This window comes from Corvus cornix, chromosome Z (assembly GCF_000738735.6).
Source record: "Corvus cornix cornix isolate S_Up_H32 chromosome Z, ASM73873v5, whole genome shotgun sequence".
NCBI lineage: Eukaryota > Metazoa > Chordata > Aves > Passeriformes > Corvidae > Corvus > Corvus cornix.
Genome location: NC_046357.1, coordinates 7,024,209 through 7,042,745, shown reverse-complemented (window position 1 = coordinate 7,042,745; position 18,537 = coordinate 7,024,209). Strand labels below are relative to the sequence as shown.

The window sequence follows — 18,537 nt, the reverse complement described above, 5'->3', positions numbered from 1 at the left end:
GGTTTTGGCAGAGTGGAGGTACAATACAGGTGGCTTCTGTGAAAAGCTGGCAGTGTCCAAGAGAGCCAGTACCAGCTGGGCCCAAAATGGACCCACCAGTGGCCAAGGCTGAGCCCATCAGAGAAGATAATAACACCTCCTTAACATAATAAAAAATTAACATATTTAAGAAGGAAAAAAAGTTATTGCTCAGGTGTAATTGCGCTCACAGAAGAGCAGGGTGACAATATGTGACAGGAACAGCCCTGCAGACACCAAGGTCAGTGCAGAAGGAGGGGCAGGAGGTGCTCCAGGCACCATAGCTGAGGTTCCCCTGCAGCCCTGATGCAGACCATAGTGAGGCAGCTGTGCACCTGCAACCCATGGAGGACCACAGGGATGCAGAGACCCGCATGCAGCCCATGGAGCAGACCCACACTGGAGCAGGTGCATGCCTGAGAGGAGGCTGTGACCCCATGGGAGTCCTGACCTGGAGCAGGCTCCTGGCAGGGACCTGCAGACCCATGGAGAGGAGCCCACGCTGGAGCAGGTTTCCTGGTAGGACTTGTGACCCTGCAGGGAAACCACACTGGTGCAGGCTGTGCCTGAAGGACTGCACCCTGTGGAAAGGGACCCACACCTGAGTAGTTCCTGAAGAACAGTAGCCCATGGGAAGGGCTCAGGCTGAAGAAATTCATGAAGAACTGTCTCCCACGGGAAGAACCCCACGCTAGAACAGGGAGGACTCCTCTCCCTAAGCAGTGGCAGGAACAGCATGTGATGAACTGACTGTAACCCCCATTCCCTGTCTCCCTGCACTGCTGCAGGGAGGAGGCAGCACCCAGGAAGGGGAGAGAGGTGGGGACAAGGGGTTTTTTTAAGATTTGTTTTACATTTCATTATCCTGCTCTGACTTAAATTGGTAGTAAATTCTAAGTATTTCCCCAAGGCAAATCTGGTTTGCCCATGACAGTACTCAGTGAGTGATCTCTCCCTGTCCTTAATTCAACTCATGAGATTTTTTTTATATTTTCTCTCCACTGTCCAGTTGTGGAAGGGAGTGATAGAGCATTTTTGGGTAGCTGGCATCCCAGTAATTATTGGTAAAGCCTTGGTAATTATTTAAGATGATTTATGCCTAATTTGTTAACTTAATTAATGCCCAGGGCATTTGTGCATAGTTTTCATCATTGCTTTATCGGTTTCTTTAAGCTTGTTGTGGTGGTGGTACACTGCTGTGGATGGCTGTGCTAGCCCTCATACTGGCCAGAGGAAGCCAGATGTTGTTGTTTGACATGGCCGCAGCCAAATTTCAGCAATTTGAAGAAACTTTGTGAAGTAGAGAAGTGAGAGAATTAGGGAAGGGAAACAGATGCTTTCACTGTTCACTGTGTCTGGTTTTGTACTTTCTTGGACAGTGTCAATATTGCCAGCCCCAAGCTCAGAGTTTCAGTTGGGAGCCAAGTCCCAAGAAATTATGACATCAGTTTCAATGGGCTAAAGGATTTAGTTTGGGCTTTTTAACACCATCTCTTAAATTGAGCACATGGCTGCTGATTTCTGAGTCTCTGAGTGCACACATGCAATGAAGTGCATTCGCCTGTAGAGAAGTTTATTGTGGGGTAAACAAAACTTTTCCCCAAAAACCTTTGTATATTTTTAAACATCAGATGAGGTTCCTGACTAATTCTGTGCAGATAGGTCCTAGGCTGCTAGCAAAGCATTCAGTAATAGCATGAAATTTGTGGTACATCTTTAACAGGTGAAAATATTCTCTGTTCAGTAGGTAAGCTACTTGGCTCCACAAGATTACAAATATTTCAATATATAAACAAAGGGGGGAAAAAACACACAAAACTTCTTTATGATGCAATGTTTCACCAGAGCCCATTTATGTTTCTTTTTTTCTTAAATGCCAACCTGGGAATTTAAGATGAGACTTCATACTGGTGGCTTCCCAGGCGCAAAGACCAGGATATACTCTAGAACAGGCTTGAGGTTTTTTTGTATACAGCTCTTTTCTTACGCTCATGAAGTCTGTGTATGTTACAAGCTGAAAACTAGCAATGTAAATTTCCTAAATGCCTTTAGAAAACCAAGAACTCAGCCACTGCCAAGAGAAACATGACTTCCTAAAACTGGACAGCATTGCTTGGGTTTCCTTTGAAGAAAAAAAAAGGAGGAAAAAATGGTGAGCGAGCCAAATGCTTGAAATATGTAAGACAGAGCAATACAGGAGTTAAGGGGAAGCTGCATAGGAAGCAAAGCAAAGACCAAAATAAAGAGCAGGAATGGCAAACTAAAAATAACAAACAGGAAAGTGTGATACAGCTGCAAGGGCTCTGGTGCATTCTCCCCCAGCATTGTACCTTTTTTTTCAGGAACATACTAATATTGTGTTTGGATTTCAATGGCATTCCAAACCATTATTTGTTCTTCAAAAATAGATGTTTCTCTTGTGAGGAAGAAAGATATTCTCAAGTAACATTCATAGGATTTCAGTTGTTCCAGTTTATCAAAAAACACTTTTGTTACGCTCAGTGTTTTCAGAGCAGAAAAACTGCATCAATTACGTCATTTCATGAAAAATTAGTCTGTATCTCCTTAGGACAGTGAAGATAAGCTCATGCATAATCAACTGTTGCCCTTAATTTCAGTTGAGTTTTTACTTGACAGCTTTCAAAAGTAGGAAGGGAGCAAGTGCATGATTCTGAGGTACAACCACTTTGGATGCACAGTGGATGGAAGGGGATCAAGGAGGATCAGGAGCATCATGTACTAATAAAGTTAAGGAAATCTCTGTCTTTTTCTTCATCCAAACACAAGTTTGTTTGTTTACACAGAGCATTTGTGGGATCAGGAAGGCAGCTCAGAGGTCTGCCAGGGCTGTGGCCGGATCCCAGTGGGCGCCTGCAGAAAAGCCAGACTCTCCAGGCGTGGGTGCCACAAAACCACCCAGCCATGACTGAGGCACCCAGCATATGTACAGGGGCCACTGCCAGCTGCTGCAAAGGAGAGAGGAAGGAATACTTCAGTGTTTGGAGGTCATGCTATTTTAACACCTATTTGACTGCTAAACTTACCCATCCTGAAATAATTAAGCCAAGTTGTTGAGTTGTGCGTCATCTCTGGCCACCCAGAAGATAGATAGTGCCACTTTTGGAAGAGTAAGAAAGCCTGAACACACCAGTTTTTCAGCCCCAGTTTCCGTGGACACTCACAAACCCTGATGAAAACCACATTAAGACGTGCCAAAGTGGGGATCATAGTGTCTGGCAAGTTATCAGTTCAACTTGTAAAATTCCTATTTTTGGCAGACACAAGAACAGGAAATATTTACCAATTTTGCAGGTGTCAGGAAATATTTTCTAAGTGCTGCTGTGACCTGACAGTCCATTTAAATAGATAGCAAACATGTACAGAGGTGATAATAAATATATTTTAATTTAAAATGTGTACTTTGATATGTTTGCTCCAATATCTGTGTCCTAGCAGACCAGAGTGGCAAATTCGTGTTTTTAATCACACTACAGTGATTAAGCAGTGATAAATCTCACAATACTAGTGTGGATGTTTTATACAATGAAAACATACATTAGAGTACATTAAAGATGTTTCTCACTGTTCCTCTCCTTTCAAACTCCTCCTTTCTCCTGACTTGCCAGCTGCGAATTCAGAGTTTGCTCCTTTATGGTAAATGAAACAGTGTCAAGGAGTCGCAGGCTCTGCTCCAGAGCTAAGTATTCCCTGGCATGGTGATGGCCAGGCCAGCAAGACAAGACAACTTCCAAATCCTTCCTGTACTGGGAATGGCCAAGGAGTTGGTTGTTCTGAGTAGGCAGCTAGGATCCAGCCACCTTGTTTTGGAAATGAAAGTGGTTGGAATGGTGTGGACACAAATCATTCTGGACATGGGCCACCACTCAGCTTCTGCAATTGTGAATGGTCCCAGCAATTTGCTGAAATAGATGCAAATGTTGTGAAACTGTTTCTGTGGATTTGAGAGCAAAAGCATACCTAATCTGCATGCACCATGGCTGTACCATCACCAGCAGGCTTACTCTGTCGTTAATAGATAGACACAATAGACGGTGATGCTTTCAGTTGTTTTTTTTATTGAACAATAATAATATTACACTCTTTAAAACCAACTGACTTACTAGATTTACATTCAAGAACTCATAATGTCATTTATGACACTGATGCAAAATATTAATAATGTATGCAATATTTACTACATTCTTTAAATATTTATCATCAGTCTGCTGGAAGACCATGGGTTTGATCCTGCTCTCACTGAAATAAAGAAAAAAATTACTTTTGATATCAGTAGATTAGAATCAATACACTTGCTTGTAAATAGCCCAAGATAACATTGTTCTGTCTCAGACCCTAACATTCAATACAGGTTAAAATGTGGCATTATGCTAGTTTGAGACTTATGTATATGTCTCCGATTATCATGGCACTTTAATCCTGACATTTGCATGTCTACTGCTGTCATTATCCTCTTGTTGCAGATCAGCATGATTCACTCTGCTTTCCCAGGTCAAAGCAACCTGCTTCCACAGATGTTGACTTTGGATCTCTTTAAGGGCATTAGAGCTTCTGTTGTTCATAGTTTTTAAAGTATGCTTTCAGATCCTGAACTAAACTCTGGCTACTGTACTGTGTGTTCCTTCTTTCACTGAAGTCATTGTCAAAGCTCACATGGATTTCAAAGGAAATATTAAAATCAAGCCACACTTCCAATGAGCGTACTCTGTGTTACAAGGCAGCTCCTAAACTCATGGAATCCAGGTTCACTCTGACCCAGCAACATCAATTTTCATTATCTGTGAATCTGGTTGTTTCCAGACATATTAGCAAACCCATCTCAGTGGTGATTTCTGACTTATACGTGTATCCTCCAATTTAGACTGAATGAGGGACTGCCCATTCCTGCAACACTCTAACACATATAAGTTTTGCTCCTGGCTGAAATGGGACCACTTGCTCATGCACTTGATAAACAAAGGACTGGGTACCAAAACTGTAGTCTGTGGCTGCACTGTCACTTGCTGAGGGTCCAAGTCTTCCCTACCCGGGATCAAATAAACTCCCTGCGAGTCACATCTGGGCCATAGCTAGCAGTGAAGATGGAAAATATGAAGGTTCCTTTGCTGGCCTCTCACCGCTCTTCCCAAAGAAATGCAGACGTTGCCTTAATGACACCAACTAGCTGGTTTATAGAAACATATATATTTAAATAATGGTAAGCAGCTTGTTTTGTTTCAGATCCCCTTCTACAAATCGGTAGAATTTACCAATCTGCTGTTTCTCTGTACAAAATTTAACGTTAGAAATCCAACTAAATACAATATATGTCTGCAGTGTCTTGCCTAAGTTATTCACAATGTATGAACTGAAATGCTGGGTATTTTCTCACTGAAGAAAGGCATATTTATCTCTGAGGAATTGTCACCAAACTTCCAAAAACTAGAAAATTTTTAACAACTAATGTTGGTTTATTTAATGTACATTGTTGTGCTTCTGTTGTTATTGTTATCAAGATTCAGGGGGTTTCCTTCCATCAGAGGTGTAGTTTATCTGTGTTTCTTTCATGGTGTTCCACACCAATAGTATCACTCACCTAAACTGTCCCCTTCATTCAGTGAGAGCTTTCCCAGCCCCAGGCTGCAAGAGTCAGCCTCTGGCATTATTTAAATGATCATGTTGGGTTTTTAGTATTACTATACATTCAAAAAACCACAATACATTTCTCTGTTCAAATACTTATCAAAACAAATATCAAAAGTCATATACACTGTACAATCTATTTTTAAGTAAACATTTTTTGTCACTAAAAACTGGTCACATTTGACCTTCAGAGATTACATTTTCATACGTTATAGATCTACTTTTTTCTTAAAGTGTGTTGTTGCATATTCAATAATCTGTGAGAAATGCATTCACCTGAAAGTCTTACAAGTGTAAGTAAATATCAGCGAGGATTTAGCCATTTCATTACTGGAGAGCGAATAACTTTCTCTTTAACGAATTCCTCTTTTACAGAATTTCCATCCCCTGATGCCATGTCATTGTCTGAAAAAAACCACAAAAATAAAGATGGATTTCATGAATATGAGAGCTTTAAAATATTGTCCTGCAGCAATGTCCCTGGTTTTAGGAATACTTAGGAAAATCCTTAACTGGCAAGTTTGCAAGAAACTCACTAAATTACGTCTGCTTACCTAGCTGTGAAATTTCTACCAAATTAATGCATAAGTCATATCTGCTTTCTAACAGTTTAAGCATAAGGCTGATTATTTGACTTCAGTTTCCAGTTCTGACTGTAACACTCACTCCAGTGTGACACAGGCCCAAGCAACACATCCTCAATAACTACAGCAGCAAATTAAACTTCCCTGCAGCTATTCCCTGACTGAGGCCAGCTGGCATGGAATATCCTGATGCATGCCACTAAACTCTCTTACTCTCCAAAAATAGGTAAAAGATAGTCCATTTGTCAACTGGAAACAGTCCCTGGCTGAGGCTGATTCCTGAGCTGTGACTGAGGTTGTCTGGCACAGCTAGCTGGCCTGGGACAAAGCATGCTGTCCACTGCCCTACCGTTTGACCGTGAAAGGAGTCAAATTGCAATGCACAGGACCATGCTCTGACAGCTTTAAGTTTGCTAAGGTATATGCAGGCATAGTGGTCTTTATAAAACACAGGGGTCAGATTAAGTACAGAAATACAGAAGTCTTTACAGCTGTTTTAATTTGCTGAAGATCGCCTAGACACTATAGCTACTTCCAAAGACCACTTTTAAATGAAAGCCTGTTTGACCATCCCATGGAGTACTACTCATAGTGTCCCTGATCTGCTAACAGTGATGGACCTCTGAGGACAGAAATCACTGGGAAACTTTTGCAAGGGTAAAAAACACCATTTGTTTCCAAGAAGTGAGTATCTCATCCCGTCTGGGATAAGTCAAGCAGTTAAACAATGGGGCATCAAAATCTTTGGGACCAAAGGCAAGTGGGGAAGTGGACAGGGGAGGAGGAACTGATGAAAATAGACAGTCTGGGAAGATTTGGAATATAAGCTAGATACAGAAAAAAGCAAGCACCCTTATTATTGTGGCACCCTCAGTAATAAATAGAACAAGGAAAGGCAAAAGCGCACAATCACGTAGAAAACTACAAAAATACCAAGGCTGATTTATTAGAGGGGGTTTTTTGAGATCATTTTAAATGTGATATAAGCACAAGCTGAAGACATTTGCTACTATCTAACTTTCTCTAAGCAGAGAATGGGAGAAAGATAAATCTTGTGTGAAGACAGCAAATTCCATATAGCTTAATATAACAGGAGAAAATAAAAAATTGCACACCAACTGCAGTTGGAGAAGAAATAAAATCCAAAGACCTTTAGGTGAAACCCTATAAAAGCTCCCAGTAGGCCTAAGATTAAATCTCTGGTTTGATTTTTGGTTTTTTTTACTTCTAAACATTTGTATTTATTTTGGTTTGGTTTTAAATTTAGAGTAAACATCATTCAGACAAATATACCTCAGGTGGGAAAAAAGTGGAAAATTTTTAATCCCACCTCTAAAAACTTCAGTGATCTTTCCTTGGTGCATCAAAAACACTCCAGTTTCTCACACTCCTTTTTTTTCTTCTTTTACTTTTAATTCTGGACAGACCTATTACAAGCTACAGACATAAATGTAAAGGAAAGAACTTCTTCCAGAGATACTATGACAAATGACTACAATAAAATATTTAATAAAACAGTTCTCTGACAACTGAAAACTTATAAAGCTCTGTCCTCATGGGGGAAAAAAAGTGTTGTTTTTACTATGTATTAGCTAATAGTAGTAAATAGTAGTGAAATAGTAGCAATGTAGCAAAATCCTGAACTGACTGATGCAAACCCTAGCACAGCCTCCCTTTGCACAGGTGATGTACTGCTAGCACATGCAACAAAGTATTTCAAAATATGTTTACCATGTGTCACAGCTCACCTAATTCCTTGCCACATGTTAAGGGAGCTGCCAATAAGAAAAATAAACCTACCTTGTGTTGTTACTTGTTTGCACAGCTCCACCAAAGTACCCATCACTCGCACACAGAGTGGTAGCAGATCATGTGCAAGGTGTTTTCTGCTAAAATCAACTGTCCTGGAAGGTCTTACCTGTGTGTGAAGATATTTTTCGTCGATTTGGAGGCTTTGAAGCAGACAGTTGAAAAAATGGGAACTTCAAACACTTCCCTGTTACTCTGTCACAGATGCCAGAGGGACAATTGCAGGTTTTCCTGCATTCCATTCCATAGGTACCATAAGGACACTCTGGAAAAAAAGATATTGCAAAGCAGTTCTCAGTGATCCAACTCAGCTGCTGTCTGAATAGCTGGTCTGCTTGAAAGTGGAAAACCTTTGAGTGGAGGTCAGCTAAACCTTAGCTACAGGATTTCAGCATGCTGACTGGTTTTTACAAGTATTTTCCAGTATTAACAAAACTTGACACACATTACATACATCATTTCATTTCCTGTAACTTATTTACAGTGTGCCACTGGTAATCCTTCTCTGAAACACTCTTAGATTTAAATGCACTCTTAGATTAAATTGCCTTAGTTAAAGGCAAAATGAGTATGTAAGTACGCAATCACAGAAGACTTAGTTAAAGGACTAGCAATGAATTCAGAAAAGAAGATGACTCCAGAAATTCCTGGAATTCACTATGTGATTCACTATGGTATTTTCTGACTTCATGACTGTTGTGACTTAGATCTGCAATCTGATGCTGGTGCAGGGCTGCTGTGGCCAGGGCCAGCAGTCTGGGTGGAGGATGCAGCCCGACCTTGAGGAGCTATCCAGCAACTCACCCTCTGCCTGGAGAGGCTACTGGCTCCTGGGGAGCAGCCTCCCACCCAACACCTTTTCACACAGCAGAGTTTTGTCTTCCCGTGGCAGACAGCTCACCCGCATCTCCAGCCTAAAGAGTGAGTATGCCCTGAAGGGATCTCTGGCACTAAGGCAACTCCCTGGTTGTACTGGATCTGGTCACATAATGCCCCAATTCAAACCTCATATTCCTGAGCAAGCTCGTGGAGGAGCACCAAAGAGCAGATGTTAGGATGGAACCAAATGCTTTCCAAAGAAAATTAAGTCAGGTACAGGAGATTTGCCCTATCCCTTAGCTGACACATATCACATGCTAAATCATATATCTTCCCAGAGGGTTTAAACTAGGGGCTACAGCCCTTGTCTTCCTCTTGCCTTGCTGTTGAACAGGATACCTTCTCAAAACCGTTGCTAAAGAGATGGAGACTGGGAAGATCCATGTATAACATACATTTTCCAAACCCACAAACAGGTGATCATTCCCAGCAGAGGTTTGAGATATGCCAGGAGAAAGGCCTGTATGTTCAAACTGTCCTTTCCAACCCAGGCTACATGGTCACCTCAAATAGCAAGGTCTGAAGAGTCTCTAATTTACCTCCTAAGGGCAGATGAACGACTATTCAGGGCTGGATCAAGGATCCATCTAGCCCAGGCTTCCACAAAACACTTAAGAAAAGTGATTGTAGTAAGTACAAATGATACCTCCCTCCTCATTTTGTCTCTCCTTTTCAGCTATGGCACATCCTGATCCAGTCCTAGTTTCTGTGCATATAGCACCCCAAAAGAGAATTATCTTTTTCAGTTTGTCCAGTCTCCTCTTGAATGAATGCAAACTTTTAGCTTTGCCATAGAGCCTAGGCAAGATGAAAATCAAGCTAATGCACTATAGCGCAGCCAACATTTTACAATTCTCTGTGTATCAAACAGATATGGTCTTATAAATGAAAAGCCCTAGAAGATCAACCAGTTCCCTGAAAGGCACTACACAGCGAGTCACTCCAGCAAGGAGAATCTTACAAGGTCTCACCACACTCCCCTTCCTAAGAAGGACACTCTTTGATCTGCTGCTTGTCCACATAAAACAAAAACAAAATCTCACGCAAGTGAAACAGTCCTTGTGTTCACATCCTCCCTGGGAGACAAGCAAAGAGCACACACTACATGGAGCATCAATCTGCCTGCTGCAGGTGCTCAGCCTGGAGAGATGGGATTCAAAGCTGTGCACAACAGCATAGAAACAAGTCTGAGCCCAAAGCACTTCGCTCAGTGTGGAATAATCCTGGTATTGATGAGGCTCTTCAGATTTCATGAAACTGAGATCTGAGTCAATTTTTCTTTTGGAAGGTTTTTGTTCAACAGGATCCTGCTCCTAAATAAATTGCAGATTGCTCCCAGTGGTTTAATGGAAGCAAGGGCACCAAAAAAGTAGTTTGCTCCTGGCAATAATGACATCGCCATTGATAATAATATGATGCACTCTTCTAATAATAAAAATATCCCCAAAAATTGCTCTGGAACATATACAGCCCATTTTAGAAATAAGAAATTGAAGAACACAGAGTTCAGATCATTTTTTCAGAACTTCAAAGTAAATCGGTAACAGGAAGCTAGAGAGAATTTAGCCATCCTGCCTCCGTCAGTTATTACAAACATGGAAGTTATTAAAATGAGTGAGTGACCTGGTATCATAGCTGTAAATGGATATATAAAATAACAGTATCTGGCCCCAGAGAGAGATTGTGCTATCTCAGAGCCAAGATGAAGAAAGAAAAGTAATTCAAAATTACATCTATAATATTTAGTGGAAAAAAATATATGGGGAATAGAAGATTTAAACACCAATTTACAATTCTAAGTCAACATATTGCTTTACAGAAATTAAGGAGAGTTTTTCCACTGACTGGCTAGGAAAAAAACCCAAGCATTTTACTTTGCATTTTCTACAGAGCATCCGAGATTCAGCTATGGGGATTCAGATTTCATGTCCCATAATATTTGTTTTTTCCCAAAGTGTGCTATTGCAAAGAATAACACACTTTGGGAAAAGTGTTTTATATTCCTCCTATAAGGAAAGTGAAAAGTACGCACTAATTCAAAAGAATTGTTAATAGAATTATAGGCAGTATCTTCCACTGTGGTAGTTTTTAATAAACTGAAGATCAGTCAATTATCTCAGTGAAATACTCCTCTGGTGAGTGCACCAAAGATACAATCTTTATATGTAAGTTCTACTCGTTTGCAATAAAAGTGCTATATTGGGTTTCACACTGTGTGCAACCATGCACACAAGTTTTTTTTAAATAAGGTAAATAAGTGTGTGCTGTATGTGAATCAGCCTGTGTGTTTTTTGCAGTGTCTGGTCCTAAGTCATTACTTTTACTGAGTCTATTAATACTCCTGATATTTAACTATCTATTCAAGATATTCCCACTTTTAAGGAAGTTATTCTAAGGCTTATCTGTATTTACTTACTGAAGTGGTACACAAACAGGAAAATCCACTGCATTCATGCTTTGCAAACTCCTTTTTAAGAAGCTTATTTTTTAAGATATTAATTCTACTTCTTACAAATATAATACCTTCTCACCTTTTAAAGATTCCCCTGTTTACATGGAGTGAGAATAGCTCCTAAATGAAAAATGCCATTATAGCCTCTGACTAAAGAAATCAGCATGCAACATACCTTGTATAAATTGAAAGCAGTGCCTGGCTGCTCATCTCACAGTCAACTTCTGTTCTGTTATTGCCATCTTTCAGGCAGGAGGGTTTCTGTTTGCCTACCCTGAACACATCCCTAAGATAGCTGAGCATCTCAAAGGTAGAACTAAATTAAACAGAACAAAGTCTCCAGGCACTCAGGCAGTGCTGCTTTCTCCATCCCTCAGACTGAGCACCTGGTTCCTGGGCAGGCAGACGGCAGTGCCAGAGGGAGCATCACTCCCAGGAGTGTGCAGCAGTGACAGGGACCCTGTGACAAGGTTGGACTTGCGGGATTAAAGTCTTAATAATTTATAGAAAGCCACCCACCAAATCAACTGAAAGAGCAGGACTAGTGCCTGGGTCTCCCAAGCCCCAGTCAAAAATCTCATCTCCAAGCACACCCTATCTGTATTTCCTCACACACGTTCCCAGGTGTAAACAACATTGTCACATTAATAACCCTGCCCCACTACATGTAACACCTTTTGATGACAGCAGGTATTTCCCTTTTTTCTTGGCTAAGGGCTGAGCTGGAAAAATCCAATTTTAGACTTTTCAAGCAGGAGGCAAACTCTGCATGTATGTTGCTGTCAAATTGCCAAAGCGGGTGCATACAAAGTGAATATCATTACCTTTGCAGATACCAAATTCATCACCAAAGTCATCCTCCTCAGTGTAAAACTGGCACTTCAGCCCAGGACCACACTTGACACCATCCATACCCGAGACTGTACGATAGCAAGTCTCCCCCAGAGCAGCTGCACACACTCTGCAGCAGCCACAGTCATCCAGCACTGTTCGCTTACAGCGCACAGTGCTTTTGCACGCGTTACTGTCACAGGGATCGGGGCAATCCACTGCGTATTTCGCGCTCCAAGAAGCTCCAGCATGCACGGGCATCAGGAGGAATGTGAGGAACAGGAAGCCCTTCATGTCTTGCAGGGGTAAAATCTCCATCCCAGAGAGCAGGTCTCAGTGCTCAGCCTGCTGGTGCCTCTTGCTGAGGGAAACAGCCGTAAAGAATCCAAAGTGGTAGCTGCACACATCAGCCTACAAGTTTATGAGCTTTATACAGTGTGTTGCCCACATGTTGCACCGTCGTCAGCTTCCTCAATCCGGCAGCGCTGCTCCTGCCAGCCTCCCTTGTTTCAGTTTATGAAATCCAGGATGAAGGTTGGATTAGCACTCTGCTGCCATCCAGGAATTGAAAAGGCTGAGCTGATGTAATCTGTTATGTTTAGTTGGTTGTTTTGCATGAGGTCTAAAAACTCTCTCACATCCGTTTCAAATGCTCAAGGACGTCTGCCAAGAGTAAAAAAAAAGTAAAAAAACAATCAGCCCCGAGGAGGTTGCATACCTTCCTGCAGGACAGGGATTGCTCTGACGCTGGGCACACTGCTGACAGGAGAGCTCTGCCTTGCTATCAGAGCTTGTACAGCCAGAAGAAAATCACACTGAGTCATCTTACTGCTGAAAGAATAATCTTTAATAGAATAAATCCTTCCCATATTCTTTTAGGGGATATGGACAGTTATTTTGAGGAATTAAATGAGATCATGTCATTTAATAGCCAAACTCAGATTTTTCAGTAGCTTTTTCTGCCTGCATTTAAATAGTACTTCTTAATCAGTGTTTAAGTGAATTAAACATTTCATCCAAAGATTACTGCCAGAACTGAAAACCGGTCAGACAAAACCCATCATTTTGTGGGATCTTCCAGAGGAAGTTCAGGAGAATGAGCAATGAGCTGCCCCAACTTCACAAACAAAGGGGAAATCCCCATCCATCATCAGCACTGTCTGCACAGCCTTAACATACATCCAGGGGGCTGATTCTTCTCCCCTTTACACCACTTCTATTCTTACAAACTTTATGGGATGCTCTGATGTTGGTCTTGAATGAAATCAATGTAAATAAACAGAAAACAAATCTCAGTTTCCCCTGTCTCCCTTCTTAGACTTTATTTATCCTGCCAGAGCCTTGACAAGAAACAGCAAACAAGTGGAGTCCAGTGAAACTGATGAGCCACTGGAGAAATGAAAATTTCTGCACTTGAAAAAAAATCTACCGGAAAGGAAAAAAGAAATAAGGCTACGCGTAAATAAACCTCTGAATATGAAAAGTTGTTGCCAGTAAATTTATTGGGAACCAAAGCGAACTTGTCAAAAGATGTCACTTGGGAATCCTGTGTCTCGAGTGGGCTAAGGACACTGCCAGTAGGCTACCAAATAAAATGAAGAACTAGGCTAGAAATACAAGAGAGCAGGGAAGCCTTTTCTTCATGAATGCAAATGTGAATTGATAAATACACAACCAAAATTCTTAATTCTTCTGTCTTGTGAAGAAAATGGAGAAAACCAACATACTGTATGTTATATTTTGGTAAGTTGTTCATACACTTCTGGTGTATGTGGGTGTAAGAAAGAGGGGAGGGGAGGGGAGGGGAGGGGAGGGGAGGGGAGGGGAGGGGAGGGGAGGGGAGGGGAGGGGAGGGAGGGGAGGGGAGGGAGGGGAGGGAGGGGAGGGGAGGGGAGGGGAGGGGAGGGACTGGCCTAGGTGTAAGAACACTTGCAGATATTCATCTTATACTGTACATAATTACTTGGAACATAGTTCTTCTAATCACAGTTGTTGGCAGATGTTTACATGCACAAGCTTGTGCATGGTTTTACATACATTCTTGGACCAATTAATGAATTTAAAATATAAAAAATTAAAATGTTAGGTTGAGGTCACATACAAACCAAGGAAATATTACTGGTAGGTATGAGCTGGCAGCAAATAGCAGTTGTAGACAGCTTCATCTTCAAAATACAAAGCAACTATCCCCTAAGAAGTGAAAGGAGTACTTCAAAGATGGAAATGAGAATTACAGCTAAAACCAGAGGAGGAACACAAGTTTAAGGTTATAATGAGCAGATCAATTAGAAATGTATGTCCTACCACTGACTCCATCACAACTAAAACATGACAAAAGCCTGTTTTAAAAAAACCAGCAGTCCAGTATTTCTTCCACAGTTCTCAGGTCAGCAGAATAATGTGAACCACTGCCCATGTCTGCTGGCATAGCAACAACTAAAGTTGACGTTGGTTTCTATTAATAGGTCAGGCTGTAACCTGTGGGACTGAGGAGCCAATGTAAATCCCACTGGGCAGTCCCTCAGCTCACCCTTAAGTTAATTCACACCTGCACTTCAAACTCATGCCTGCTTGCTTGCTCAGAGGAGATAACAGATGATGTGCAGATGTGCAGACCCATCCACACATGTACTTAGACATTTATGCCTGGTAGTAACCACCAGCTGATAAAATCCTACTCTGTAAATATTTATAGGAAATGCTCCTTGTCTAGAACACCAAGCAAGATCCAAAAGGGCTACATTTTACATTTGGGTTTCTCACAGGAAAAATGTCCTAGAGAGATGATAAATAAAAAAATTACACACAGATGTGGTGAGGGAAAGAAATTGTAAAAGGAATCAGCACACTCCCCTAGCAACTAGCCAATATTATTTGGAATAAAATGGAAACTGTATCTTATGCTTGGAGCTAGAAGCCAAAGTAAATTATTACAATGGATTAAAAAATACGTGTAATGGAAGAAAACAATATGAACAGATAGACGTCTGGCTTGTGCATGAGTATCATGGAGACAATAAGGATACTATGATCTTCCACACTGTCCACTGATTAAATAGTGAAATAAATCCAATGTCACTCTCTTTGGTTTTAATATTTCTCTGTTGTTTTACCTGTTGAATCCATTAAGCTTTCCTTTCCAGTGAAAAGCTTAATCTGTAAAACCGTGAGCTAAGGTCTTCCATGAAAATTGATGCAATGGGAATTAATGAAGCTTCCTCAGATATCAACAGCAGAAAATTTGCCACCATTTTTTAACTTGTTGTATAAATATATTTCAAAGGTGGTAAGACCTTCTAGATCAGATCAGAGCTATTTTTTTTTCCAAATTTACAGCATAAATTGTCTTTGTGCCAGCTTACGTCATAATTACATCACCATGTATAATGTTTGGCACTCCTTCTAGAAGCAGAAAAGGTTTCAACCCTTGGGTTCCATGCTTTACAGGAACCAAACAATCTAATAGCAGTGAGCTGTGTTCCAGCTGAATACTTCTGAGAACCATTTTTCTAGCTCTTTTGTGAATAAACTATTTCTCAAGCAAAAGCAGCCTGTGGGATGGTCTTGTTGATGGTCTTGTATTTATGCCCTCTGAAAAGTCTGACCCCACCTGTTAAAAATACCCATGAAATGGCAAACATCATGTTACATGATTTTTTTATGCCGATACATGGGCACAGTCTATTGACTAGGTTAATAGGCTTTGTTCATTTTACTCTTTAGACAGAGAAACATTCACCTCCACTCTTCTGAACTTAAGCGTTCTGGCCACTGTTGCTATCCAGTCTTTTGAACGCATGAAGTCGGGATAAGCAGGAAGCACTAATATCTCTTTAAACACAGGTAAATGTTTAATGCATGACCCTTGTTGTTCACTTCCTAAAGACAGTCCCTAAACTAAAAATATGCTACCACACATTCCTGAACAATCCAACCTTTTCCCAGGCTTCTTTTACAAAAAGCCGTAGGCACAATGCTATATGAGAAGCAAAAATTCAAAGGGAAACACCGAAAGGAAGCTGAGCTGCAAAGTCCAAAATGAAAAGCCAGAAATAGGAAGTAAGAGATAAGAATCAGGAAAGTGAGATAGCGGCAAGGACTCCCCTTTGTATGATTTCTTTTCTTGTATCTTTTCAATGAATTGCTAATTACTCTTTGTTTCAGCTGTAACATAGCAACTCAACTTCACTCTGGTAAAAATAGATGCTTTGGGACATTTCCTACTTGCTGAAGGCAAGAAATGTTTACATGCTTTCTCCAGGCAGACCAGGTGCTCTGCAGAGAGCTGGGTAGGCACAAACTGCAGGAGCTACTATAGAAATGACTGGATATGGAGGTTACCTGTAGAGAGCCTCTGGAATAAGAGCCACAGCTTCTTTGGAGTACAGCAAAAATATACTTGCCCATATGTCCGTGTGCAAATACATGGCATATCCAGCCTGGCAGCTGCTAGCCAAACCTACTGCACATGATTTCTTCTCTGAGTTTGCCATTGAAATGGAGCTGGGCCCTGTCTGTGCTGCTTACAGAGCCCATGTGGCACTGTCCTGTTCCTCCATGGGCTCCGGTCATGGCTGGCTGATTGCAGGACCTCTGCCCTATGTCACCTCTTCACAGAGCAGGTATTCCCAGTGATTTTACAATCACCATAATAATCTGCATAACAGAAATTACTGACTTTCTATCAATTCAGTCATGAATCAAGTAAAATAGTTCTTCTGTGCTTGGAAAAGGTGTTCAAGAGGCAAAAAAATCACAGAGTGGTGTAGAAGTTCTACTACATGGCAGCAAGGGTCGATTTTTTCCATGGTGGGCAAGTCTGAGTTTGTCACTCACAATATATAGGTAGTTGATTTAAATGGAAAAACATGATAAAAAAATATGTTGTGACTCTGTTATGCTGAAAACTTTTTTTAATACTTTCTAGTCATCTACATTTCCAGAGGAGGAAAGATGTTCAGTGCCCAAGACCTCCAAGATCTAGGGAATTTCTGAACAGTACAAGAAAGTCACATACCTTTTCTATACTTCAGAAAATTTGTTTGTCTGAATACAATGACAGATTACTCGCAACCCAAAATTCTGCCTTCACACACACCCATCTTACCAATAGTTTTGTCAGGAGCTGTTTCTCTTGTGACACTTCTTGCTTCTAGGAATCTAAATCACCCCAGGTAAGTCATATGTGCACCTAGGGAGAAATAAAGCCTTTTTGTATAGAAAAACACCTTTTAAGGACTGATCATCAAATATTCTGTTTCTTTATCAATAAAAAAATAAGATATGAATGATGGTTCTTTGCATGTTCTGCTTAGGTGGTCAGGTGTCCATATGGTAAACAGTTTTAATACTGAGATAATGTGACTATTTACTCCCTCACTGTTTGACATAGTAAATTGATGTAGGAACACACACTCATTTCTCTATCATCAGGAAGCTTCTGCTCTCAGTAGTTCTCTGCAGAACTAGAATAAAATACATTAGACTTGAAAAAGCGTTTTCATCAGTTTTTTCAGGACATGAACAGTAACTCAACAGTCAATAAAATTACAAATACCATATGGATTTTTTCCTTTCTCTATGCAATCCAAATGGTAATTGTACTCCGACTCTACCAGTCCCTGATAACTAAGCCAAATTCCCATTGAAGTAATGTTTGTTCTTGGTACCTGTGCAGAATCTCAAAGTGCACAGTTTGATTTTCAGTTCCTAGGTAGAGATATTAGAATCAGGTATTTTAGGATTGGTGGGGAGTATCCTTTTGCTTGCAACTCAAGTTGATCTTGATCTCTGCTTTTTAAGATAAAAAAGTTGATAATCTGTAGACCCGAAAGGAAATAGAACCATATCTTAAGTATTAATGTGATTTCTACTTTTCTGTACTAAAACCTGCCTTTTGTTGCAATTAAGTAGTGCTATTGTCTTACAACACTTCTGCAAATATTTTAGCAATGCCTTATATATAGTTTAGACTTGACTAAGTAGCTATTTCCTGTAATGAATGACAAACCTATTAAAAGCTTGTTATCTTCTTGTGCTCCATGTGTTGCTAACAAGCAAATCTGTAGTCATATGTGTGAAATCTTGGGTTGTTTAAGTTAGGGTTAGGTGTCCTCATGAGCTAATACTTCCATGTGTTCTTTGCCATATAGCCAGGATGACTTCCACTGGCAGAGAAACGTCCATTTGAATTAATTAACTTAGATAAGCAAGCTTATCAAACTTACCTTGATCATCATTTTTCATTAAGAAGAAATCTCTCCCTTTCGTAAGTATTCATCTTTGAAGTATAAAGGTTTTCCAGAATTATTAGGTGATCCCAGA

General features: G+C 40.6%; 1 protein-coding gene across 1 annotated transcript; it reads right to left on the bottom strand.

Annotated features, from left to right (window-relative positions):
• Nucleotides 1-4,074: 4,074 nt before the first annotated feature.
• Nucleotides 4,075-17,406, bottom strand: ESM1 (endothelial cell specific molecule 1). The gene is made up of 4 exons (XM_010395268.4): nt 17,321-17,406; nt 12,207-12,876; nt 8,161-8,316; nt 4,075-6,063 (listed from the first exon to the last, which is right to left on the bottom strand). The coding sequence occupies exons 2-4, from the start codon at nt 12,529-12,531 to the stop codon at nt 5,963-5,965; spliced, it is 582 nt and encodes a 193-aa protein (XP_010393570.1). The 5' UTR covers nt 12,532-12,876; nt 17,321-17,406; the 3' UTR covers nt 4,075-5,962.
• Between the last annotated feature and the right edge of the window lie 1,131 nt (nt 17,407-18,537).

What these genes read in the sequence shown, in the direction of transcription:
- ESM1 (XM_010395268.4), bottom strand. Translation starts at nt 12,531, where the DNA reads ATGGAGATTTTACCCCTGCAAGACATGAAGGGCTTCCTGTTCCTCACA. An exon ending in TGAATTTGGTATCTGCAAAG is followed by an intron (nt 8,317 to 12,206) that starts GTAATGATATTC and finishes CTTTTTTTCCAG; the next exon opens with AGTGTCCTTATGGTACCTAT. An exon ending in AAAAATATCTTCACACACAG is followed by an intron (nt 6,064 to 8,160) that starts GTAAGACCTTCC and finishes GGTTTTTTTCAG; the next exon opens with ACAATGACATGGCATCAGGG.